The sequence below is a fragment of the Mustela lutreola genome, chromosome 13 (assembly GCF_030435805.1).
Source record: "Mustela lutreola isolate mMusLut2 chromosome 13, mMusLut2.pri, whole genome shotgun sequence".
Taxonomy (NCBI): Eukaryota; Metazoa; Chordata; class Mammalia; order Carnivora; family Mustelidae; genus Mustela; species Mustela lutreola.
In genome coordinates, this window is record NC_081302.1 from 84,660,336 (window position 1) to 84,688,013 (window position 27,678).

At 35.5% G+C, this 27,678-nt stretch overlaps 1 protein-coding gene and 2 non-coding genes across 5 annotated transcripts in view; 1 reads left to right on the forward strand and 2 right to left on the reverse strand.

Annotated features, from left to right (window-relative positions):
• The window catches only part of ZDHHC20 (zinc finger DHHC-type palmitoyltransferase 20), a 70,085-nt gene that overhangs the window by 14,724 nt on the left and 27,683 nt on the right, over positions 1-27,678 (forward strand). For all 3 annotated transcript variants that reach the window (XM_059143679.1, XM_059143678.1, XM_059143680.1), the window contains exons 2-5: positions 9,907-9,933; positions 14,521-14,624; positions 20,697-20,817; positions 26,456-26,525. In XM_059143679.1, the coding sequence (XP_058999662.1) occupies positions 9,907-9,933; positions 14,521-14,624; positions 20,697-20,817; positions 26,456-26,525 (322 nt within the window). The remainder of the gene's footprint in view (positions 1-9,906; positions 9,934-14,520; positions 14,625-20,696; positions 20,818-26,455; positions 26,526-27,678) is intronic.
• On the reverse strand, positions 14,060-14,166 carry LOC131814172 (U6 spliceosomal RNA). The gene has a single exon (XR_009347173.1). It is a non-coding gene; the product is annotated as a U6 spliceosomal RNA (small nuclear RNA).
• LOC131814211 (U6 spliceosomal RNA) lies at positions 24,127-24,233 on the reverse strand. The gene has a single exon (XR_009347204.1). It is a non-coding gene; the product is annotated as a U6 spliceosomal RNA (small nuclear RNA).

Here is a 27,678-nt window from a genome sequence, read left to right on the forward strand (position 1 = left end):
TGCTTTTCTGCCTACTTGTGACCTCTCTGTCAGATAAATAAATAAAATCTTTAAAAAATGAAATTAAATAATTTCAGACTTTTGAAAAATAATATGTAGACTTTTCATATATCCTTCACCCTGATTCCCTAATATTATTTGTATACATTCTTTGTCGTTCATTCTCTCTCTGAAACAGTTTGAGAATAAATTGCAGATATAATGTCCCTTTACCAGTAAATACCTCCGTGGTATTTCCCAAGAACAAGAATGTCTGTCAGTTTAAGCTTCTGTAAAAGAATACCACAGAGCAGGTAGCTTATAAACAACAGATACTTATTTCTCACAGTCCTGGAATCTGGGAAGTCCCACATTAGGGCACCAGCAGATTTGTTGTCTGGTGAGGGCCCACTTCCTGGTTCTTAGATGGCCATCTTTTCACTGTAACATCACGGGTGGCAGAAGGGACTGGGGATCTCTCTGAGGTCTCATAAAAGGGTACTAATCCAATTTATGAAGGCTTCACCTTCATGATCTCATCAGCTCCCAAAGGCCCCATCTTCAATACCATCATATTGGGCATTAGGATTTAACATAAGAATTTTGGAAGGGGACACAAACATTCAGTCTATAACAAAGAACATTTTCTTATATGATCAAAGTACAATTATTACAATCAAGAAATTAGCATTGGTAAAATACTACTCTAATCTGTAAGCCATATTCAGACTTTACCAGTTGCCCCACTAATCCCTTCTGCTCCACAGTCCAGCCTGTGATCACACACTGCACTTAGTTATCATGCCTCTTTAGTGTCCTTTAATCCGAAAGAGTTCCTCATTGTTGCCTTCTCTCTTGTGACCGTAACAATTTTGAAGAGTACAGGCTTCTTATGTAAAATGTCTCTCACATTAGGTTTGTCTGATGTTTCCTCGTGATTAGATTCAAAGTATACATTTTTAGCAAAAATACCACAAAAGTAATGCTCCATCATTGAATGTACCATTTCTAGGACTGTTAACTTCAGTCACCATTTCAGGTGGTATCCACCAAGTTTCTCCATTCTGCAAAGGTATGATTTTTTCTTTGTGATTATTAGGTATTGTGATAGACTCAGATGTACCACACAGATCCTTCATGGAAGGACTTGCTGCTCAATTGTGGCAAGTACAGTCAGTGGACAGCTTTTAGCTGTTAGCTCTATCAACATGACTAACTTTCCCCCAAGGTCACACCCTTCCTGTGCCAGCCCGCATTCAGTGCCTGAGTGAGAAGGGGCCTGGCTGCTTTAGAGCTCTCTGCAAGTTGGCCAAGATTTTGATAAGCCTGCACTGCAATTAGATTTCCCTTTAGTACATAGCTCATACCCCAAACTCTCTCAGCATCTGATTCCAGAGAACCCAACCTGAGACAAGTGTCTTTGTGGGGAAATACTTTGAGACTCCGTAAATCTGTTCCTGATTACTTGAACTTACTCTTTTTAGCATCTATTAAGGATTCTTGCTTGAAACAGTTATTATTGTTTGGGTTGTCAAATAGTAATTTTTCTAATTCTATGATTTTGTCTACATTTTATAGTTAGAATTCCACTGTAAGGAAGAGCTTTCCCTCTTCAGTCATTCATTTACATCTGCATGCTATTGTGGATTCTATTTTTTATGGATTATGATCTATCATTTATTGCTCAAATTGTCCCAGATTTGGCCAGTAGGAGCCCCTTCAGTTTGGTTTCTGTATCCTTTTGACATGTTCCTATCATTTATTCCTTCCTTACTTTCTGGTACCACCAGATTTTTCAGGCTTATCTGATACTTTTCCCACGCTGCAATCTGCAATTTCACAATGGACCACATATGCATGTAAAAAACAAAATCATTCAAATACTACAAAGAAACATGTGTGGATGATCTTAAACCAGGGAGTGAGGAAAGCCCAACAGAAAAAATGGAAAAGTGACATAAACAATTTACAAAAACAACAAGTAAGAATATCTCATAAAACACATGAAAAGATGCTTACTCTCCTGTAGAACATGCAAAGTAAAATTATCCCAAATTTGGAATTACATTCCAAACAAAATGTTTGGAAGCACTTTATTGGATAGACGATGGAGAAACAGGCAGTCTGATGCATTGCTGTAGGAGTATAAAATGGTACAACTTCTATAACAGGGATTTGGGAAAACCAGGCAAATTAACTTTTGGTCCAGTAATTTCACATTAGGAATCTACACTGAGAATAAACTTCCACAAATAAACAACACATGTATAAGGTTATTCATTGCCACATTGTTTATAGCAGTAGAGATTGGAGATGACCCAAATGTCTATCATAGAGGCCTGATTATATAACCGGAACACCCACACAATGGAGTACTGTGCAGTGCTTTAAAACAGTGATTGTCTCTATGTACTAATGTGCAGTAATGTCTAAGGTGTGGTGAGAAAAACAAAGTGTGGAATAGGTATATAAAGGAAGAAATTAGAAATATTTTATTTAATACGTTTATTTACTTTGCAGAAAGAATTAGGATAAAGCAAACTAATAAAAATGATTACCTTGGGTGAGAAGGTAAGAAAAGAAAGCTAGGCCTTTCGAGTACCTTTTTATATAGTTTTGACTTTTAAACCATTTATACTTTTTATATATTCAAAAAATATATAAAACAGAAGGAAAAGCAAATGTAAAATTTGGAATCATGAAACAAATGAACTTAATTTTATGTGAAGTTGGTACTATACATAGAGGAAAGAATTATTTCAAGTGACTTTTGAATATTGTACTCCTTAGTGGGATACAGTTTAAAGCCAAAACAAAACAAAATTTTAAAACTGCAAAGAAAACTTAAATTGGTACGCAGTGTTTAAACTATTTTAGGTATACTTTAGGATAACTGAATAAGTAAATTAATTAGGAACTAAGATTTTCATTGTATGTAAATGCAAAAAGATACAAATATAATGCCTAAGAAATAGAAACTTTATAATGTTCTATTCTAATTTAAAGCATCATGTGAATATAAATAGGTATACAATACTACTACTGTCATCCCAAAGGCCTTAAAAGCACTGAAACTCCAGTAGCTATGAGCACCCCTGGTGTTCAGTGGTTGGTTTCTAAATATCATTAAGAGGAAGCAGATGCAGGGCACCTGTTTGCCTCAGCCCAGAGAACACATGACTCTTGATATTGGAGTCATGAGTTCAAGCCCCACACTGGAGGTAGAGCCTACTTTAAAAAAAAAGGGGGGGGGCGCCTGGGTGGCTCAGCGGGTTAAAGCCTCTGCCTTCGGCCCAGGTCATGATCCCAGGGTCCTGGGGTCAAGCCCTGCATCAGGCTCTCTGCTCAGTGCAGAGCCTGCTTCTCTCTCTCTCTCTCTCTGCCTGCCTCTCTGCCTACTTGTGTTCTCTGTCAAATAAATAAATAAAATCTTAAAAAAAAAAACACACAACAACCAATGCCCCTTGGAGAAATGGCTAATTTCAGGTCTGGAGGTGGGGAAAAATATAAAGTGAGCCTGGGATCTCTTGTGCTAGACAGCAGGGAAGTGCTCTAAGACTTAATGGAGTTGATTCAGGAGGATACAAGAGTCAGTTGAAAGAGCAATGACCAAAGATGAGACATTAGGGTGCCTGGTGGCTCACTCATTTAAGCATCTGCCTTCGGCTCAGGTCATGATCCCAGGGCCCTGGGATCGAGTCCTACATTGGGTTCCCTGTTCAGCAGCGAGTCTGCTTCTCTCTCTGACCCTCCCCGCTTCATGCTCGCTCGCTCTCTGTAATAAATAAATAAAATCTTTATTAAAAAAAAGAATGAGTGTAGTTGATAATGCACATTAGATAAATAAAAATCCATAAGTTTCCCTATTGATATCCAAAAACAAACATTTAAATTTATTTGCTATGAGTGGAGTTGAATTACCCATTTCCAGCATCCCATTCTGGAAATGGGTAATTAGAGGGAAATAATTAAGTTTTTGTGCTGCCTTTTTAGGAAGTAGTTGAGAGCTCTTTACAGAAGAATGCCAGCTTGAAAATGTAGAAATAAATAATAGAGGGTTTTTCATGGTGATTTTCAAATTATACAAAATAATTGATTCAGGAGGATTATTGGTCGATGCTAAAACCGTTGGGTGAAAAGTTTTTGGGGAAGAAGATATTCACATACTGCTGACATTTTACCCCACAAAAAACTTTGATTTTTTTTTTTTATGATTGTTAAAGTGGAAAATGTACTTTTACAAAGGAGAGACCTGGTGGTCACCACCTTAAGTGATTGAAATGTAGCATCGCTGATAGTGACAAACCTAAATAATGTATCTCCCCATATGCTGAACAGTGCCCAGAATACTTTATACCTGTTTATACGTGAGTATTCTTATCCATTCTCACCCTCTAATTACATTCAAGCCTTTAGACTTGGAGTGGAATAATAGGAAAAGGAGTTTGGGGTAGGGGTCAGAGGATGAAGTCAAGGACACCAAAAAGAAACAAGACATCTGGCCTGTTCTTTTTAAAAAGGAACGGTCCTGTGAGATTCTAAGGAGATGGTAATGGTGCGTTATTTTTGAGTCTCCCCAAATCACTGCATAAAAACATTCAACAACTTGAGTATCTACAACAAAACTAGTTTGCTAGAGAATGGGAATGAGTTTTAGACAACCAGGGTGACTACAGAGATGTCAACTTAACTCTGATATGAACATTAAATATGTATGTTCTTGTAGACCTTAGACCTATGAGTAATAGTAATAAGGAAGACAGGCTATAGTTGGTAATGGATATATGATCTAACAAAGTAGCTATAGTATAGCTGTTACAAAATAGACAACAATGTAAAAAATTACTTAAATAATCATATTTTCAGTAATCATATTGGTCTCATTATTGAGGCTGTTGGGTAGGCAAGATGGGATAAAGAAAGTGAATAAAATCTGTTATATTATACCTACCCATTTTTGAAGCTGTAAAAACAAAAAGAAAAAAAATGAATATGATGTTCTAATTCTTCATCCTTTCTGTCCTTGAGAACAGGATTCTCAGTGGTAAGAAAAACAAAAATACAAACAAACCAAAAAAACCATACAATTAAAAGATGAATGATAAAAACTTTGCAAATTTAAATTTGAATTAATAGTATGAACTCATAAGATGTTTTATCTTTTAAAAAAAAGTATGTGTTATGCACATACATAGATAGTAAAGGGATTAAAACTATTAACATAAATAATTTATGTAGAAAATTCCAGAGAATACACAAAAATACAACTAAAAACTAATAAGTGAATTTATTAACAAGTTCACAGGATACAAGATCAGTAAAACTCAGTTATATTTCTAATAAGAATTAGAAACTGAAATTTTTTAAACACAAAAATCATCAGAAACAACTACTTTAGGAATAAATCTAACAAAATACATACACGGTTTTGTGTATTGATGAGATAAAATCTGAAATGAAGAGATACACTGTGTTTATGGAATGGAAGACTGATTATTGTAAAGATGTCAGTTCTTTCTGAATTGATCTAGGGAATCAACACAATCCCAGATAAAATCCCAGCAGGCATTTTTTTTTTTTAAAGGAAATCAGTTAGATAAGCTTAGAATTTAAATGGAAATATAAAAGACCTAAAACAGCCAATACACTTTGAAAAGGAGCAAATTGGAGGACTCACGCTATCTGATTTCAAGATTTGCTAAGAACTACATGTAATCAAATCCTGTAGTATTGGGATAAGAATAGATATAAACATCAATAGGACAGAAAAGAGTTCAGAAATAAACCCTTGCACATATTAGTTTAATTTTTGTCAAAAGTTCCAAGGCAATTCAGTAGAGAAAGGAGTTTCAGCTAACAATATTGGAACTATTGGCCATCTATATACAATAAAAGTAATCTCAACCCTTTATACCATATTTTCAAAAATCAGCTTTTAAAATAGATCACATACCTAAATGTAAAACCTCTAAAACTTCTAAAAGGAAACCTGAGCAATTCTTTGTGTCTTTTGGTTGGCAGAGATTTCCCAAAAAGGACACAAAATGTGAACCATAAAAGAAAAAATTGATAAATTGGACCTCATTAAAATTAAATTTTCTGTTCCTCAAAACTCAGTGCTAAATAAATGAAAAAACAAAATATGGACTAGAAGGAAGTAGTTGCAGAATATATTTGTTAAAGGACCATATCTAGAGTATATAAAGAGCCCACAATTCAATAATAAGGAAATAATGATTAAAAAGTAGCCAACAATTTCAACACACAACTTCACAAAGAAGAGGTGTGGAGATGGCCAATAAGCATGTGAAACAATACTCAACATCATTGGTCATTAAGAAAACACAAAATCATAATGAGATATCACTGTATATTTTTTAGAATAGCTAAAAATTTAAAGATCGACAGTTCCAAGTGTGATAAAGATGTGAAACAACCTGTAACTCATACATTTTTGGTGGGAATGTAAAACAATACAACAACTTGTGAAAAAAGTTTGGCTGTTTCTGATTAAGTTAAACATAAATCCAGCAATGTTATATCTATATATTTACCCCAATAATGAAAATATATGTCCGCCCAACGGCTTGTGCAGGACTATATATAATAGGCAAAAAACGAAAGCAAATGCCTTATCAGTTGGTAGATAGCTAAACACGTTGTGGTACCTCCATACAGTAGAATACTATTCAGCAGTAAAAGAACAATTTGTTAATTAGAATTTCCAGTTCCAGGACAAGTGAATACATACTCTTCCTATTTTTTCTGGTAAGTACAACTAAAATCTTTGGATATTATGCATAAAGCAAGCATAAGACAATTTTGACACATGGAGAGAGAAAGGCAGATCATCTGGGGACCTTGGTACCTGAGAAATGGTAATGGTGGTGAATTCCCTGGGTTTTCTTTTTTGCCTCATATATCCTATCCTGCATGCTAGAGAAGCTGGCAACCTGGAAGTACCAAAGAGCACAGATGAAAAGCCCCAAGAAAGGCTGGTTTTCTTTAGTCAGTCAGGAAAGAAGCATCTTATAGCAAGACCAAACTAGACAGTGACTGCCCTACTTCAGCCAGAAACATTGGAAAAATGGCACTCTGTCCTCACTTTCTCCAGCAGAGGCTGAGTATGAGCTTAGACTTGCCCCTTGCTCAGCTGTAACAAGGCACTACTCTTGTATCTCCCCACTTTCCTACTGGGGTGGTGTCAGAGAAGGTGAAGGCCTAGGCAGTGGGTAGACTTCCATTACCCCCCCCCCCCCCAGGCAATGATAATGCATCCTTCCCCATGTGGTATCAGCGAGGGCCTTGTGCAGAGCTCTTGTGTAGATCTTGCTCAATTCTTAATTCTGTCTCTGGAATTTTATCTTTTTAGGTGGCTTTATAAATAAAACTTCAGGGGCGCCTGGGTGGCTCAGTGGTTTGGGCTGCTGCCTTCGGCTCGGGTCATGATCTCAGGGTCCTGGGATCAAGCCCCGCATCGGGCTCCCTGCTCCGCAGGAAGCCTGCTTCCCCCTCTCTCTCTCTCTCTCTCTGCCTGCCTCTCTGCCTACTTGTGATCTCTGTCTGTCAAATAAATAAATAAAATCTTTTAGAAAGAAAAAAAAAATATATATATATAAATAAAACTTCAGTTACAATTTCTATATAGTGATTGCATGTTTACTGGAAAGCTATTGATTTCAGTATACCACTACCACCTCTTATTTATAATAGTTTTTCAGTGGTTTTCTTTGACTATAAAGGCATATAGTCTTATAATTTGCAAATAGTGATATATTTGCTTCTTTTCCATTTTTATACCACTAATGTATTTCTCAGAATTGTGTACCTTGTATAGTGTTTCCCAATCATTTTACAGCATGGCAATATTGAAAATTATATTTTTAATGTATATTAGCATAAATGGGAAATGCTTTGTGAGGCCAGAGGGGACCTGCCTGCTGACCTGAGATAGATTGAGAAGAAGTCCTATGCCTCTCTAAAACAATGCTTTAAAAAAAAAAAATCATGAACTTGCTTATTTTATTTCTTAACCATTAGTGGGACTACTTTCTGAGTGTTTCTCATTAAATTTTGCTGGTTTGGGGATTGAAGTAGATAAATTTTATTTTATTAAGGAAGCGTCTGGGTACTCCTCTGTTTTATCAACAGATTTTAGTCCAAAACGGTTATCGAATTAACAAACATTTCTGAAGCATTGCTACTGTATGCCAGGCTTTAGAACTAAAACAATGAATAAGGTGAGAGACACTATAGGAAAGAACACAAGTCCAGGTAGATTTGAGCTCAGATATCTGTCTACATTGCATGTACTAGTTCTGTGACCTTAGGCAAGTCATTTAATTATTTTGAGCCTTAGCTTACTTATCTGTCAAATAGAGCTAATAATAACTATTAGAATTATTATTCTTTTTAAAAAAATTTTTTTAAAAGATATCTATCTATCTATCTATCTATTTATTTATTTATTTGACAGAGAGATCACAAGGAGGCAGAGAGAGAGGGGAAGCAGGCTCCCCACTGAGCAGAGAGCCTGATGTGGAGCTCGATCCCAGGACCCTGAGATCATGACCTGAGCTGAAGGCAGAGGCTTTACCCACTGAGCCACCCAGACATCCCTAAGTTGTTGTTATTCTAAGACAGGATTCCACACTTTTGTAGTCCAGTAGGGTGAGACAGACATATTACCAAGTAATTGCACCAAAAAAAAAAAAAAAAAAAAAAAAAAGAGGTGGCATAGTAGAGATGGAAGAATGAACAGTGGCGATATAAATGAGTACTTTGCCTAAAGAGGGACTCAGGACAGTTTTACAGAGGTGACTATTTAAACTGGACCTTGGAGGATGAGTAGGGGAGGCATAGCACCCATAAAACTGCTTGTTGCATTAAGGAAACTGCCATTTGTTCAGGATAATTGAACCACAGGTATAGGCAAATGACAGATTGGAGAGGTAGACAGATTGTAGATCATAGAGGCACTATAGTTGCTACCCTGAAGATTTTGAACTTTATTCTGTAAGTGACTGGGAGGTGTTGAAGTGTATTTAGCCATCGGATTTGCTATAATGAGGTGTATTAAGCTTATATAGTTGAAAGTCTCTTTAAAGACCCTTAATCTCACAAAATAAACTGAGGGTTGCTGGGGGGTGGAGGGGTAGGGAGAGGGTGGTGGGGTTATGGACATTGGGGAGGGTATGTGCTATGGTGAATGCTGTGAAATGTGTAAGCCTGATGATTCACAGACCTGTACCCCTGGGGTAAATAATACACTATATGTTAATAAAAATAATTTTAAAAAAAAGAAAGTCTCTTTAAGCTATTACGTTTGAGGAGAGCCTGAAATAAGGCAGTGAGACAAATTGAGAGTAGATGACAGATTTGAAGAGCATAGGTAGAATTAATAGGATCTAGAGGCCGTTAGGACTATCTGGAGAGAAAGGATAAATAGCAATTCCCAGGGTCTTGGGCTAGGAATAAAAAACACTCTAAAAATTACATGGATAAGTTCTGTACTTTTTTCTATAGAAAAACACAAGTTGTCTTGAGTGTAAGATCTTACAAAGTTTGGTGAGGTACATCACAGACTGATGACATGAGCACCATAGATGAAAGTCCTATTCATTCTGTAGGGCAATAAGGAAAGAGCTAAAGGAAACCTAACTATAACCATATTGATAGACTTAAAGTTAACAAGGGTCTGAAAAAATTTTAATGTGATTGCAGTGTTGATAAAAATTTTATGTTTGGCATTTTAGTGTTTTTAGGATTTTTTAAGTGCAGTCCTGGATTTGCATTAGTGTTTACATTTTATAACTAAATTTTATTTTTCTGAAAGTGATATTAAGAAGAGTAGTCAATCTGAAATAAAATGTACGTACAAAATGTTCTAAAGTATATTATTTATTCACTATTTTTCTTCTATTCTAGTTACCCTCTCTGGAAATGGAGAAAATGGTAAGACACTTTAAGTCTCAATTTAAGTAGAATACTTATGATATCCTAATTGTGATCCACATGCTTTTTATTTAGTGATGGCTATATGTGTTTTTGTTTTCAGAAAGAAAATGTGTTTTTAAAGTTAATTAAAAAGAGGTCTAGTATTGTATTTATTCCTATTCAATATATTTTCATTTGTGTTATTTATATCAATTAAAATAGCTGTTATTTTGTAAGGCATCTAGCACCCAAACTTCTCTAATATATTTATGTACATATGTATGCCTTGTATATTCTTCAGAATGCTTGATAGTAGTGATTCAAATGTTTTTAATACCAGTTCTAGCTAGGATTGAGGAGCAGATTTTGTTTCATGATGCCTAAATTTTATCAATGGTTCTCTTCTTTATATATTTGTTAAAAATAGTACATTACTACTCACAGATATTTAACAAAATAACCAGACTGTAAATTTGTAAACTGTATTACTAGTTCATTTTGAAAGGGAATCCTACTTTTTATAAGGACTAGGTAATGAGATAATGCCTAGAGGGAAAAATTCATTGCTCAGAATTTCACCAAGCTAAAAGAAAGTATTAAGTCTGTTGAGATTAAATTTCAAAAATGAAATTTGACTTGAGATATGAAAATCCAGGGGATTTCTAAAACAGTTGAATGGTTAGAAATCATTAATTAATATTTATTCTTATTGGAAATAATTAGGCATTAAGTATGTAAATCTCAAGTTGCCTTTGAATCTGATTTCTCAATTCTAGCCAGGGTTGAGGAGGAATAAATATAGACTCATTCTTGGTAGGATTGATTTTCTCCCTTTAAATCAAAACTGTTTTTTGTATGTGAAAATACATATACAGAAAGCAGAGAATTTCTGAAGTACTTATGAAGGAACATCTAACTTTTCTCATTATTTCTTAGAGCTGTTTTCCCCATGTCTTTCAAAGAGTCTTTTGACGAAGTTGTTTGCTTTTTTGTTTGTTTTTTTAAATTCATTTACAGGTGATTTTTTAATCAGATTTTTTGATTTGTAGATTCAGATTTTTTTTTTGCTTTGATTTAATTTGTTTCATTAACTAAGCTTTTATCACTTTTTTTGTTGTTCATAGTATTTTTATTTTGTAATATGTGCTGCACTTTTAGCTATATCAACTTTATTACTTCCTTTTTTTAAGATTTATTCACTTATTTTAGAGAGAGAGAGAGAATGCATGAGTGGGAGAGGGAGAGGGAGAGGAAGAACCTCAAGTAGATTCCGTGCTCAGCACAGAACCTGACACAGGCTTGATCCCAGGACTCTGAGATAACAACGCATGCTGAAACCAAGAGTCATCCTCCCAGCTGATTGTGCCAGGCAGGCACCCCTTTATCTATTATTTCTAACCAGTGGTTTATAGCATATATATGTGATCAGAAGTTTTCTTATTAACATTATTTCAAATTCATGTAAAAGCAGTATTTCTTGTTATTCTTTACATTATAATTTGATATTTTCCATTGGTTAAGTACTTACTACATTCCAGGCATGATGCTAAGAGATTTATCAGTTTTTTTTTAACTGAGGATTAAGATTTTTTTAAAGCAGACACCCATTTTGTTTTTGGACCTATGGAGAGCAGAAATACTCTAAAAATATTTTAAATGTCTTAAAAAATATTTTTTAAGTATATTGTTTAATATGCTGACCTTAGTTGTAAATAACTAAATGATTAAGAAGTTTAAAGTACCTCAAGGTTACCATTTATCTTGAAGCTCTACAATAGACTACAGATGAGGATTGACAAACTTGATTTAATATGGGGGCCAGGCAAAAATTTTAAAAAGTGAAGTGAACTAGGTGAAAATAGTATTGCAAACTCGGTAAATGACCTCAGTGTTCATATAACGGTAGGAGACTGAGCTCCAGTATACTTTTCCAAAAGAAGATCAAATGAAGGAATGATTTTGAATCCATTAAGTAGATCATGAGGTTCACCCTGGAGGGAATGGAGACAGTAGAGAATGCAGATTTTGAGAAGCCAAAATTTTCAGTGAGGATGATAATCAGCTTTAGTGGACATGAAAAGAAAGCAAATTTGAAGATAGAAGGAAGTTTTGGTAAGGATTTTGTCTTGGTATCAGATATGTGCTCTGAAATAAGATGTGACGACTAAGATGATGAGTAAAATGGAGGAAAAGATACTTCTAGGTATGACATAATGAAAAGAACCTTCGGTTTTTATCAAGCAGATATGGGTTTGAATCCTGATTTTATCATTTACTAAGTGACATTGGGCAGGATATTAAATTCTCTGCACCTCAGTTTTCACATTTGTAAACTAAAAGAATACCTTACAGGACTACAGTGAGGGTTAGAAATAAGGTCGACATCATTATATACCTTCTAATAGGCCTTTGGTAGGTGGAAGTAGTGATTTGATTAGCTGTGGTCAAATATGGTACCAGGAAGTCCCAGTGTTTTATAGTGTATTCATCAGTCATGAGTTATACACATGGAGTTATTGCCCAGGAATATCACAGCCAAGGTGGAGTAGAAAACTATGAACAACACATTTATACTGGCCATTGAGATGGACTGGAGGGAGGAAGACCAGTTGCCTTTGCAGTGATCAAACGAGTTAAGCAACAGTTTATGAGCTGTTACACTGGCAGTGAAAATAATGAGAGAGGAACTAGAATTTGAGGAGCTTTGTGTTGATTAGTTGTGCAATGTGAAGAGTTACTGGGCCCTGGCTTCCTGTGGGACTTGCAGTTCTGTTCTCTTAGACCATATGACCCCCAGTGTAATTGTTAAAGAAAAGGCTGGGTCCAACAAGTTGATTTTTTTTTTTTAAAGATTTTATTTATTTATTTGACAGAGAGAGATTACAAGCAGGCAGAGAGGCAGGCAGAGAGAGAGGGGAGGAAGCAGGCTCCCCGCTGAGCAGAGAGCCCGATGCGGGACTCGATCCCAGGACCCTGAGATCATGACCCGAGCCGAAGGCAGTGGCTTAACCCACTGAGCCACCCAGGTGCCCAACAAGTTGATTTTTTAATCATTATTTTATTTAAAAAGAACATTTTTTAAAACCAAAAGTGAAAGGAGAAATAACCTCAGATGAAAGGAAGGATAATACTTTGAATTGAATACATCTTAGCTTTATAAAAACTTAACTACCTTGTTCTTAGTGTCTCTCATTTCACTGTGGACCAGTGAAAACTTTTATGATTCCTTAAACTTGGGAAACATGGTAATACGGAACATGCAAAAAGAACCAGATTTTGAGAGGAAAGGTTCTTGGGTAGTTTTGAGAGGAAAGGTTCTTGGATATTAATAATAATAGTGGTCAGTATTGAGGTGCCTGACTGGCTCAGTCAATAGAGCGTGTGATTCTTGATCTCAGCGTTGTGAGTTTGAACCCCAGTTGGGTGTAGAGATTACTTTTTTAAAATGGCCAGTATTTATTAAGGATTAATTATGTGCCAGGCACTATTTTAAATGTTTTGCGTGTATTAGGTCATCAATATTAAGCAACTAACTTTAATAAAACAAATTAAGTGCTTTATTTGAAGTCTGAGCATATTGAGGGGCAGTATAGTATAAAGAGGTAATGAATTCTAAAAGTAATGGAGAAGGGTTATGCGCAAGAAGTAATATTTGATCTGAGCTTAAAAAATGAGTAGAATTTCAAACTTCGAAGCTTGTGTCTGCTTTGTTTTCTTCAGTGGATTTGTATGTGCCTCATTCCAAAGAAAAAATTTAAGCACCTGGTAGATCTTTCTTCCTATAGAAACCAGTCCTGCTTCTTTCAAAAAAAAAAAAAAAAAAAACTATAGAACACAACAAAAAGCTCTAAGTTATATCAGTAATGAGTTAATATTTGGAGTTAAAGATGTTAAAATGTTTACACTAATCCACTTGTGAAACAGTTATTGCAGAAATTTTAAATGGCTAAAAATTTTTCATTAGCCTATGTTGAAAGGAGATGAAATCTAGCATAATGTTTCTGGTTAATCCAGGAACTAAGTTTTTTAGATTACTCATTATTCACAGTGGTGGGAACATCCTTTATTACTTTCAGTTTGTAGTTCCTTGAATTTAATGTTCATGGTGATGGAATCTGTCTTAAATAAATTTTTTTGGTGTTGGAAAAGGTATGGAAGCCTCGTGAATTTGCGTGTCATCCTTGTGCAGGGGCCATGCTAATCTTCTCTGTATCGTTCCAGTTTTAGTATATATGCTGCTGAAGTGAGCACTGTCTTAAATAATTTTTAAGTCATTTAAAAACTGGTAGGAAGAGCTTGAAATTTAGTGAGTGAAGGAGGTGTTTCAACTTGAATGTTCAGCAGTTCAATAATATCAAATCCAGATTATAGTCTTTACTTATAAACCAGGCTGATAACCCTTAAATACAGGAACTCAATGTTTCTTCATATTTGTAATGGTAGGTCATTCAGATAAAGGAGTTTATAAATTTGATGTCTTCGGTAGGTTTTAATTAAGGTATTTATTGGATTAAGCCTCCTGACCCTAAATATTGTGTTTTAATGTTATGCTTTTTCCTGTTTTCACCAGGATTCAATGAAATGTTATTTGTTTTTATTTACCAGGAAAGGCCGTTGTTTACCTTGTGGCTTTCCATCTGTTCTTTGTTATGTTTGTATGGTCCTATTGGATGACAATTTTCACATCTCCCGCTTCCCCTTCCAAAGAGGTAAATTTAATGTTGGTAAATTACCAAATGCTGTAGCTAATTATGGAATTATTTGCCCTGTGTTACCTTTGTTAAAACTTTACTACATAATGCATTTGTTCTGTTTCTGTTTATGAACTTGCTTGGTGACTCCACATTGTGAATGTGAGTCATCAGCCTGGTCTCAGATACAACCCACTGACTTAGCACACTAAAAGACCGATCATACTTTACTTAGTACTGGTATTTTTCTGCCATGCTATTTAGTTTTAAAGACATCCTTTTTTTACTGGACTAAAAAATCTTAAGGGACAAAATTGAGTTAGAAAAGTAGAGTGTATATTTGGACACCTTAACATATTTTCTCAGGCCTAAAGAAATATGCTGCAACTAGAGAAAGTTTTAATTGTGGGAAAGAAATTGTCGAGGCTATTGTTTGTTATTCTTTAATATGACTAGTGTTTCTTCTAATTTGCGGTTCCATTGGGAAAATAATGTGAATATTTATGTAGAGTAAGTTTTAAGACCAGGATGTGTCTCTTGCCTTCACATAACTAATGAAATCTGGTATAATTAGATGGCTAAGAATGTACCCTCTGGTTGTAGGATTATCTGAGTTTAATTTTCTGCTCTAACATATTACTTAATGTCTCTGAGCTTCCATTTTCTTATTGGAAAATGGAGCTAACAATAGTGCCTATTTCTGTAAGATGTTTGTGAGGATTAAGTGATATTCATTCACATAAAGCTTTTAACACAGTACCTGCCACATGGTTGGCAATCAAATATTAGATGATGATAATTATTTCTACTCATACAAAATTCATCAAAATTTGTTAAAAATTATAGACCATATGTTTAAAATAATATCAACTTCCATTTAACTTTTTATGAAATATATATACAGAGAAGTATATGTAAGTGTACACCTGATGGATTTTTGCAAACCTAACACCCTTGAGCAACCACCACCAAGTTGAAGAAACAGAACATTACCAGCATCTTATAAGCCTCCTCATGCTCCCTTTCAGCCACACAAACCCACTCTCCTGCCTCCTAATAGCATCAGTTTGTTTTGCCTGGTTTTGCCTTTACATAAATGGAATCATATACTCTGTGTGTTTGTGTCTCTAGCTTCTTTCATTAACATTCTGTTTGCATGTTCATCCATGTTGTTGCATGTACTTGTGGAGCACTCATTCTCTTTATTGTTTGGTATTCAGTTGTAGTAAATATTAGTTTATTTAACTGGTCTGCTGTTGATGGGCAGGGGCATTTGGGTGGCTTCTAGTGTAAGGCTGTTACAAAGAGGGCTGCTATAAACATTCTATTGCATATACCTATGTATATACTTACATATATACATCTGTACATAAATGTGTATATATATGTATTATAATTATATGTGTACACACATATAATTATATATACAGCTACATATACATATATATGTATATAGTAGGTACCTCCGATTGGAATGCTGGATCATATTTTGTGTGTACATTCAGCATTAAGTAGAAAATGCCAAACAGTCTTTTGCACATTTTTTTTCTATTGGGTGCTTTTGTTTTAAGGGGTAGTGAAATTATCAATCCGACTTTATGTTTCTTAAAATATATTCATCAGACATTTGGTAATAATTAGTCAACTCTTAAAGTTATGTTACAAACTGCCCTCCCTATCTTTTTTTATTTTTAAGATTGATTTATGTTTAGAGAGAGAGCACATGCATGGTAGCAGGAGAGGGCAGAGGGAGAGAAGCAGACTCCTTGCCAAACGCTGAGCCCAGTACAGGGCTCAATCTTACGACCATGAGATCATGACCTGAGCTGAAACCAAGAGTTGGTCGCCTAACTGACTGAGCCACCCAGGCGCCCCTCAAACTGCCATCTATGTCTTAAGCTCCAAGTTGAAAAGGAACTAATTTTATTTAATTACTTACAACTAGTGATGGCTATTGAAAACATAGCATGAATGGAGGTAAATACTTCTTGTTATGGGAAATAAAAAATAGAAAAAGAGGGGTGCCTTGGTGGCTCAGTCATAAGAGAATACAATTCTTGATCTTGGGGTCATGGATTTGAGCCCCATGTTGGGTGTAAAGATTACTTAAATAAATAAACTTTTAAAAAGTATAATAAAAACAATTGGTTAATACTTCTGAGAAGCAGTATAGTATAGAGGTGAAGAACTCAGACTCTGGCATAAGACTGCCCAGTTCAACTCCTGCCTCTGGTACTTACTAGCCATGTGGCCTTGGAGACTTGCCTTAGATGTCTGTACCTCAGCTCTCTGCTGTAGAATGAGGATGATAGTAATACATACCTTACAGGATTGTTGGAAGTATTGACTAAGTTAATATATATGGTTAAAAAATAATAATATATGTGGTTAGTAATATTTATAATAATGATATACACTTAATAATATATGTAAAGTGCCCAGAAGAATACATTGCACTTAGGAAGTGCCATTTAAATGTTATTTATTTATTTTGGTTGTTGTTTGTCATATTGCATCCATTCAGCATTCAGCTGAGGGCTTAAGCCTTTACATCCACTTCATCCTTCATGCTCCTCTATTCCTAGAAGTTCAGCTGATTACCCAGGCCTGTGTCGAGTGGCCCTGCTATGGCATGCTCTTGCCTTCCCCATCATAGAACCTACCATATAGTTTCTTAATTGCCTCTTGACTTGTATGCACCATCTTATTGTCAGTTTTTTGTGGGCAGGGATCATTTTTATGGTATCCTGCACTACATCCCTCTCCCCACTATTTAGCACATAGTGGCTGTTCACTATTGAATGAGTTAATTATCAAATCATCAAGGGACAGCTAAGTTAAGCTGCACTGACAAGAAAGAGCAGGATTTTATGGTTCTCTTTCTAAATAACCTTCCAGTGTGCTGAGATAGCTCCTTGTAGTAATTATAAAGCTGTGAAGTAGCTCCTAAAGTAACCGTAATAAAAGGACTCTGTGAGCTGAGAGGTTAGAGCAACACTTGGGAATCAGACCCAGGGAAACTGGTTGAGTCTGAATAGCAAAAACTCTACATTTTTAAGGAAGTTAAGTTATAAATATGGGTATATTTTTCATCTTTTACCAGCAAGTACTTGGCACCTGCTGTTTGACAGACTGTGCTAGGCTCTGGGAATAAAAAGAACAAAAAAGAATGATCCTAAACATTTTAAAAGGAGAGACAGATGGTAGACAAGTAAACAAACAAAGTAATTATAAATTGTGATAAGTTTAGGTACTTTTAGAATAAATGAACATTTATTTATTTATAACAGTAAAAACTATTAGGGGAAAAAACTACTTTGGTAGTATGGTCAAAGACATCTCTGAGGAAGTGGCATTATTAAACCAAGACTTTTCAAAGTATCTCTTTCACTAAAGTATTAGCTTTTTGAAGGAAGCATCTTTGTTGTTTATTGCTGTATCCCCATTGCTTAGATTCCAATCTTGTATGTAAGAGGCAGATTGCTAATATGTGAATGAGTGAATGGTAAGAGGGAAGCAGTATGTGAAGAGCTGGCAGGCATCTTCCATCACTGTCACTTATCACTATCACTATCAAAAAGAAATTATGGCCCCATCACTTCTCTGGTAATCCTTCAGAGGTTGCCAGTCAGCTCTAAGATAAAGGTCATGCTCACAAGACCCTTCATGAACTAAAATCTTAACTAACTTCATCTCCACTGCTTCTTCCTGGAACTTGATAGTCAAGTAATATTTTGCACTGACTATACCATTATATTCACATCTTTGTGCTTTCTGTATGCTACTTCCTTTACCAAGATTCTCTTTCCCTCCTTGTTTTCCTGGAAGATTCCTGTTTACCTTTCAAAGCCCAGCGTAGGTACCACTTTCTCCAAGAGACTTTCATTGATAGTCCCTATACCCTCATAAGGAAGCTTTTATCATACCTGGTAACACATTGTACTATTATTTGTAAGTTGTATTTCTTTATTGACATAGCTAGCATTCCTACTGGACTATAAGAAATGTGCTTTTGAAGGCAGGACTGTATTGATTCTATGGATTCCTATTACCCAGAGCAGTGCCAAGTTCTTAATTGGTAGCTAATATATATTTGAATTGAACCATCTGAACACTGAATTTAAGATGATGGCATTTCATAGTTTGAATTCTGTTTTGTAGTTTTTAATGAAAACTAGATGTGTAGTAATAATTTCCTAAGTCTAATCCATTTTAAATTTTGGTCCATTCCTCATCTAAAATTCTGGTGGCTCTTAAGATTATCATTTTAAGTTTTTCATAATTTATAACATTAGTCCTTAAGGAAAAGTAATGATATGGAGGCTGGGATACTACCACAGGCTAGAAATAGGACAGCCCTATGTGAAATCTGTTCAGATTTTACAAGGAAACTGTAAAATTTGATTGAAACATTTCCTATCCATATATGTACTTATCATTATACCAAATGATTCTTATACTCTACTGTGAATGCTTCAGGGACACTTCATGTCAGGGAAGAACTTCTAATTCAAACAAGTTAAAGTTACACTTCTCTTAAAAGAGAATAGGCCATTTTGCTAAGTAGGGAAGTATTTCAGTCCTTGGAAGTATTCACGAGAGAGTGGATCTCAGAAACTTTGTCTGAAGGTTCCTACCTCCCTGGGAAGTTATGTAAGTGATGTCTAAGATCTCAACTTAAGATTATGGGAAACTTTTCTGACATCTTTCTGTTCTGTTTGCCTGTGTTACTTCTCATGCCTTAGAAGTAATTTGGGGGTTTCTTATGCCATCAAGATTTGATTGTGGGAAACAGACAAGGTAACCTAAATAGACTCTTCTACATCCTAAATTGTGGTGTTTGGTCAGGTTAGAGTAACAGTCTGTAAAAAGCCAGAACAGTTATTTTACATTAGCAATATGGAGGGAGGCATACTAGAGTAAAATTCAAAACACTTGCATTTTAATATCAGCTCTGCCAATATCAGCTCTCTGTGCAATCTTAGAAAATTCTCTGAGCCTCTTGGTATGACAGTTTCCTCAGTCCAGAGCTCTTTCTACTATGCCAAACTGTTGCCTTGTGTGGCATAGGATAGGTTGCACTGATAAACTAATACTGTTATTACTGATGATGAGGCATCAAGAGTATGGAAAGCTTTGGTAGGGAGTTAGCAGGCAGGATGAAATACTTGAATATAAAAACTCCATTCATGACTCTTTAGGACTTTTCAAGCAAAACCTTGCTTTTAATTGAAAAAAATTGAGAAACAGTACAGTTAAAATATAGGACATGATCAAGAAAAATCTCAAGCCATTTTTAGTTTAAAAGGAAATTCTGTGAAGTAAAGACTAAAAGAGACTGAAAGCTTCTGTTTACATGAAATTAGAGACATAAAACTGAGGCCCCTTGAGATGCTAGGATGACGACAAGAGGAGCAACTATAAACAAGTTCTTTATAAGGAAAATGCTATTTAAGAAATGAACTGGAGGCTGGCCACACTATGGGAATAAAAACTTAAGAAATGGAAACAAGAAATAACTCCATGAAGAAATTACTCTTTGAGAAAAGGAGACTCTGCTTGCCTTGACAATACTTTATAATTTTACAGGAAGTATTCCTATTGGTTAGCTTTTTAAAAGCTAAAACAAAGAAGTAAAAGCTCATTGATATATTTGAGTAGAACATAGCTGGATCCTGTGCCTATGGTTTAATGTTTTACTCAAACCAAGTGACTCTTGGACATCCTTCCAAAAATTAAAAATTTCTCGACACTAATTTTCAAACATCAAAATTTTTACTAATAGAAAATATATGTATTAAGCCCTTTTTGGTTGGGGGGGTATTTAATTTTTCTGTAAAATACAAAGATGCAAAATTTTCTAGTTCATATTTTTTCCCATCATTAATATAGAGGGCAAATATTTTTCAATCTATCATAAAAAGGTATGAAGTTTTTAAATATACTCAGTTTCACTTCTTTAATTTGAAAATAAGTTTTGCCTTCATAGAAGAAAATGTTTTAGTATTTTTTCTGTTCAGGATGAAACTGTTTTTCTAAACATGATAGTTTATGAGATTGAAAAGAATTAATAGTTTTCTCTTTTTATAGTTCTACTTGTCTAATTCTGAAAAGGAACGTTATGAAAAGGAATTCAGCCAAGAAAGACAACAAGAAATTTTGAGAAGAGCAGCAAGGGATTTACCTATCTACACCACATCAGCTTCAAGGAGTAAGAAAAATCAGTCTTAAGCTTTCCTTTCCAAGGAATTTTTAAAATATGGTTAATTCTTCCAAGATACATCTGCATGATTTGACAGTTAAATGGATATTGTGATTGCTACAGATAACATCTGCAAGAACAAGATTTTCCTGTGTTCTGTATCTTCTGTGGTATTTCAGATATACACACACATGTACATTTATTGATACAGATTTTTTTTAAGAGGCTCACTGTGAGCCTGTTTTCTCTGCATTTTTTTTTTCCAATTGAACCTCATCATTAAAAATGTCACTTGTTATTCTTAGCAAACCATCGTTTAGAAATTCTCGTCTGAATTTAAATATTGTGTGTCATCACAGAGTCATTTTTAAAAAAACAAGAATGCGCTAACTTAGAATGGAGAGGAGTAAAAGACACAAGGGAGAAGAATCCTGTCAAGTTTTAAGACCAATACTCAAGAGAGCCAAAATTTGAACTCAGGTTAATCTGGTTCCAAAGATGTGGTATTTCCACTCTCCCACTGCCTACGTGGACAGGTGACTGCTGCAGCACTTCCCTTTTTTTAGGGAGACAGTCTTACAATAGGAATGAATTTATGAGTGGCCACTGTAGTCACTTAAGTATAGGAAATTGTTTTAAGTTATATACTATGTATCTCATGAGTTTTGTTCAAATATGGGATAATATAATAGCTAATAATTATTCTGTTCTGAATGTTTTACACATACTCATTTATTTATTTGTCAGAGAGAGAGCACAAGCAGGCAGAGGGAAAGGCAACAGGGAGCCTGATGTGGGATTTGATCCCTGGACCCTGGAATCATGACCTGAGCCAAAGGCAGAAACTTAACCCACTAAGCCACCTAGGTGTTCCACACATACTCATTTAAACTTCATAACAACCCTGTGAAGTAAATGCTACTGTCTTCAGTAGCAACTGAGACACAGAGAGGTTATAACTTGTCATATGTGGAAAAATGGATTTAAATCTAGTTGCTCTGGTTCTAGAACCCACTATGCTGCTGAACTCCAAGGGGAAATAAGAGGAGTTTTACCTTTACGTGCAAGTTGTAGCTAAGGAACGTGACTACATTTGTACAAGATTTGAGGAGGAGGGTATTCGACTAACTTTTATTTTTTTCATGCACTTAATACTATTCTTTTTTGCATGACTAATACATTGGTGTACATAACAAAAATATGAATTTCAAGCCAGACCCTAGCTTTTCCATTACTAGTGTAGGGAGAGTCACTAACTTGTTTCCTTATTTTGTTGGTTTTTGGGGGGGCTTTTTTTGAGAGAGTGTAAGTGGTAGAGGGCAAAGGGAGAGCAAGAGAGAGAATTTTTTTTTTTTTAAGATTTTATTTATTTATTCATGAAAGAGAGAGAGGCAGAGGGAGAAGCAGTCTCCCCACTGAGCAGGGAACCCAGTGTGATACTCGATCCCAAGACTCCGGGATCATGACCTGAGCCAAAGGCAGATACTTAACCATCTGAACCATCTTTGGGTTAGTAGAAATATTTAATTAAATGAGATGTATGCATTTAGTGTAGATCTTGGCATATAATAATAAATTTTCAGTAAATGATGGCTAATATAAAATAATCCTTTTTTATATTCAACAATGAAAAGTCTGAATTATAATAATTATTTCTACTTACAGTTATTTAGATTTGATGTTCTTAACCCAAAGTCCAAGACTTCAGAGAATTTATGAATTTGGAGATAATATGCAAAGTTGTGGGTACATATAGTTTTTAAAGTACCCCATTCATACCAAGATAATCTGATTTTCAGAGCAGTATGTGTGCCCCAAAGAGTTAATAGCCACTGATGTAAAATCTTTACTCTTAAGGCTTTATTATTTTTCATTAATTATAATGGCTTTCCTCTAATCTGAATAATACCCTTCATCTATTCAGTATTATACCAGAATTATGCTAAACACTTTACTGGTGATTATTTAATCCTCAGAAGAACTCTGAGGGAGGTGCTACATTTGTCTTCATTTGAGAGATGAAGAAATGAGGCACAAATTAAGTGTCCGAAGTCCCCAAATGATAAGATCTGAGATTTATAGCTTGCCTTCCTTTTTTTAAAAATTTTCATTATTAATTTATTTATTTAAAATATAGTGTTACTAATATAGTCACCATGCTGTACATGGCATTCCTAGAACGTCTTTTTGGGGGTTTGTTTGTTTTTTTAAGATTTTATTTGTTTATTGAGAGGGAGGGAGAGGGAGAAGCAGGCTTCCTGCTAAGCAAGGAGGCTTATGGGGGCCGGATCCCAAGACCCTGAGATCATAACCCAAGCTGAAGGCATATGCTTAACCAACTGAGCCACACAGGTACCCTCTATAGCTTACCTTCTGACTATAGGCAAAGTCCCTGCTCTTGAGCACCATTTTATACTGCATTTCTATTGCTTAGAATTCCAAACTTTGGGAGTTTTATCTTTTTTCTTATTATAGAAATAATATCCATTCATTCTTCTAAAAAAATTTACAGAAATACACATTATATGAAGTAGACCTTTCATGGACCAGAGACAAATGAAAATGATGGAGCTGTCTTCACAGGGAGGAATTGGGGGCTAGGAAACAGGGATGGGGAGGCTTTTCACCTGGTTCCTTTTTGGGCTTTTTTGAACCATATGAACTAATTACTATCTATTCAGGAAACAAAATGAGTCTTTCTAGACCTTCTCCCTCCATGGTGTGGATCCAACTGATACCTCTTTCGAGCTTTGTCCCACAGTTTCCTTGCATCAGTTCTGTGCTAAAACACTCTTATCTTTCCCCATCTTTTTTATTGTCTTTTTCTCTATCTACGACAATTATTTTTTCCTCTCTAAATCCAGTTTAAAGTTTTAATTCAGTGTCTGCTTCTTGAGCAAGAGATGATTTTTATTTTTTTAAAGATTTTATTATTTATTTGACAGAGAGAAAGACAGCTAGAGTAAGAACACAAGCAGCAGGAGTGGGAGAGGGAAAGCAGTCTTACCACTGAGCAGGGAGCCCAATGTGGGGCTCAATCCCTGAACCCTGCGATCATGACCAGAGCTGAAGGCAGATACTTAATGACTTGGTGCCCCAAGAAGTGATTTTTTTTTTTTAAGTCTGCTCTGAACTTCTCTAATTCTTACCTTGTAGGTCACAAATCACTGCCTCATAGTTATTTCTGTTTATCTCCCCTCCTCAACCTTATTCTAAGACTCTGGCAGTCAGGAATTTTTCCCATGGCCTCTAACAAAGTGTCTCATTAAATAGGCCCTCAGTAGGTGTTTGTTGAATGAATCTCTTCCTGGATTTTCTCCATAATTGCTGTTTATGCGCTTTTTGCGTGTCATTCTCAAGCAGAGGCAGTGCTAATCTTATCTGTCTTGTGCTAATTTTAGTATAAGTGCTGTCAAAGCAGGCACTGTTTATGCACTTTTAAGTCTCCCTGGTTTTCTCTCCTTTACTGGTTTTCCCTATCATAGTCTGAATTTATATTTTATCGGAAATAATAATTACTGTTATTATCCTAGTAACACCTGCTTTATTGAGAATCTGATATGTTTTAGGAGTTTTATATTTAATCTGCGCAATAGCCCTTCACACTTGGTATTATATGCACTTACCAAAGAGAAAATTGAGGCTCATGGAAAGTAAGTTACTGCCCCAAGGTCACAAGCTAGTAAGTGGGAGAGCTAGCATCCAACCTAACTGGTGACAGAGTCCCTGCTGATTTCAGGACCATGTTGTGCCACCGAACCTTTACAGACTGGCTTTTCCAAAGCATATCAGTTTCTTCTTGGTATCTGTGTTCTTCTCCTTTCTTTTTCGTTTCTTTTCTTTCCTTTTTTTTGTTTTGTTTTGTTTTGTTTTGTTTTGTTTTGTTTTGTTTTTTAAGATCTATTTATTTATTTGAGAAGGAAAGTGCAGGGCTCAGGGGGAGAGGGAAAGAGAGACCCAGCATGGGGCTCCATCCCAAAATCCTGAAGTCACCATCTTAGTTGAAGTCAAAATCGATGGCTGCACCACCCAGACACCCCTGGTCCTTTCTTATATTTACGTAAAGATTACTGACCTTTTTCTTCTCTTCTCCCCCAGTTTTCTCCTATAACGCTTGCTGCTCCACTTAATAATTCACAACCAGTTCCTTCCCTTCATTCTCAGGTATACATCAAAGTATATATCTCTTAAAAACAGCAGTTTGGTTCAGACTTTGTTCTAACCGCCATTATATTTTCTCTTCCCATTGAGTTAGATCCTCTTATAAGCCTTCTGCACCCAAGTCCTCTTTTTCCTTCCCAGCTAAATACCAGGCAACTGGCTTCTATTCTCCCTACCCAAAGCTCAGTGGCTCTTGTCATTCTGGCTTCTTGAAAAGCTTTGTTTGTTGTGCTTTACTATTCTAGTTCTATTTCTGCATCCTTGAATGATTATTCTTTCTACTAAATTTTTTAAAATTTTTCTTTTTCTTTTTTTTTCAAGTTTTTTTAAACTATTTTTTAAAAAAGATTTTATTTATTTGTTTGACAGAGAGAGATACTGTAAGACAGGCAACACAAGCAGGGGGAGGGGGGAGAGAGAAAAACAAGCATCCTGCCAAGCAGGGAGCTCAATGTGGGACCTGATCCCAGGATGCTGGGATCATGACCTGAGCTGAAGGCAGATGCCTAATGACTGAGCCATCCATGCGCCCCTTTTTTAAAGACTTTATTTATTTGACAGAGAGTTTTAAAGCTAGAGAAAGTAAACAAGTAGGGGGTGTGGGATCTCCAAAAGAATGTAAGTTCCACAAAGGCAGGGATTTAAGCCTAGAACAGTATCTGGCACAAAATAGGTGCTCATGTTTTGAATGAATGAACATATAAATTGGGCAGCAATAACATATGTTAGAATTGAGTGGGGAAAAGTTCAGGGTTTTTATTTTTTTTATTTTTATTTTTTGTTTTGTTTTTAAAGATAGGTTTATTTATTTATTTATTTGACAGACAGAGATCACAAATAGGCAGAGGTGGGGGGGGGAAGCAGGCTCCCTGCTGAGCAGAGATCCCTATGCAGGGCTTGATCTCAGGACCCTGGGATCATGACCTGAGCCAAAGGCAGAGGCTTTAACCCACTGAGCCACCAGGTTCTTCTTGGGGTTTGTGGTTTGAAACCCCTTGGGGGTTGTATCAGTTTTGCTATTTGGGATAAGGATGGGAGATAAAAGGTTATGTTTTTGTTTTTCTTGAAAAAGCTATTTTATAATGTTAAAAACAAAATCCCACAGGGTGCCTTGAAACGTTTAGACACTTTACTTTTATATTTTATTATAGACACTGTATTATAGTAGGAAAAAGAACTTGAATTAGGACTCCATAACTCTGAGTTGTGCTACCTAACTGGTTTTTGACCTTGTTGAAGTCACTAACTTGCTATAGACTCTCTTTTTTCATCTGAAAACTGCTGGGCACTATTCTATTTCTGAGGTTCCCTTCTACCTCTTGACATTCTGATTTCAGAAGCTTTCTAATACACTTTGGTATTATTTTAAAATTATTAGTTGTAAATTTCACAGAATTATTTGTAAAAGAAATGAAAACAAATTTTACAGTCAAATTAACTAAGCTTACACATCCTTCAACAATTTCCTTTTAATTCTTAAATGTAGCCATCAGATACTGTGAAAGATGTCAGTTGATTAAACCTGACCGGGCACATCACTGCTCAGCATGTGACGTGTAAGTATTACTTGTTTGTTTCTATTTAACCCTAGCATCAGAAGTTGATGACAGGAGAATGGAAGGGGAAGGATTATTTTATATGCTTTATACTTAGCAAGAACATTGTATCCTTTCCCTTTCTGTTTGCTGGGCTAACAAAAATATTTATATAAGCTAGAATATACCTTGAAGTAATCTTGGTTAAGAGTTACTATACTGGTCGATAGAATATACTTCTTATACTTACATTTAATTTAATATTGATAAGCAAATAAGTAATAACCCCCTTGAGGGAGATAACTTTATTTCTTAGATCAAAAAGACTGTCATGGATAAAAAGACGATCATGACACTTTTCTCATTTTTTTTTAAAGATTTTATTTATTTAACAGAGAGAGATCACAAGTAGGCAGAGAGGCAGGCAGAGAAAGGGGGAAGCAGGCTTCCCTCTGAGCAGAGAGCCCGATGCAGGGCACAATTCCAGGACCCTGAGATCGTGACCCAAGCTGAAGGCAGGGGCTTAACCCATTGAGCCACCCAGGCACCCCACTTTTCTCATTTTTATTGTTAATATTAAAACCTAATAATCCACAAAAATACTGTTTTCAGTTACTGTCTGTGACATTGTTCCCAGAAAATTCTCTCTCTCTCTTTCTTTTTTTTTTTTTTTTTTTGTGCCCTTATCAGAGGGTAGTGTGTTGAAAGAAAGATTCATAGTTTGGGAATCTCTACTGGTCCTTGAACTTTAGTTGGACAGGCTGTTTAACATTCTGGGTATTAGTTTATTCATTTCTTATATTTCAGCAGTCACTTCTTATCTGCCTGGGGATCTATTCTAAGACCCCCAGTGGATGCCCAAAACTGGATAATACCAAACCCTACATATACTATACATACATAACTATGATACAGTTTAATTTATAAATTAGGCATAGTAAGAGATTAACAATAATAGCTAATAATAAAATAGAACAATTATAGCAATATATTGTAATAAAAGTTATGTGAATGTGGTCTTTCTCTCAAAATGCCTTCTGCTATACTCATCCTTATTGTGATGAGATGAAGGGAGGTAACTGACGTAGGTACTGTGACACAGCGTTAGGCCACCATTTACCTTCTGAAGTATGTCCGAAGGAGAATCATCTGCTGCTGGACTATGGGTGACTGT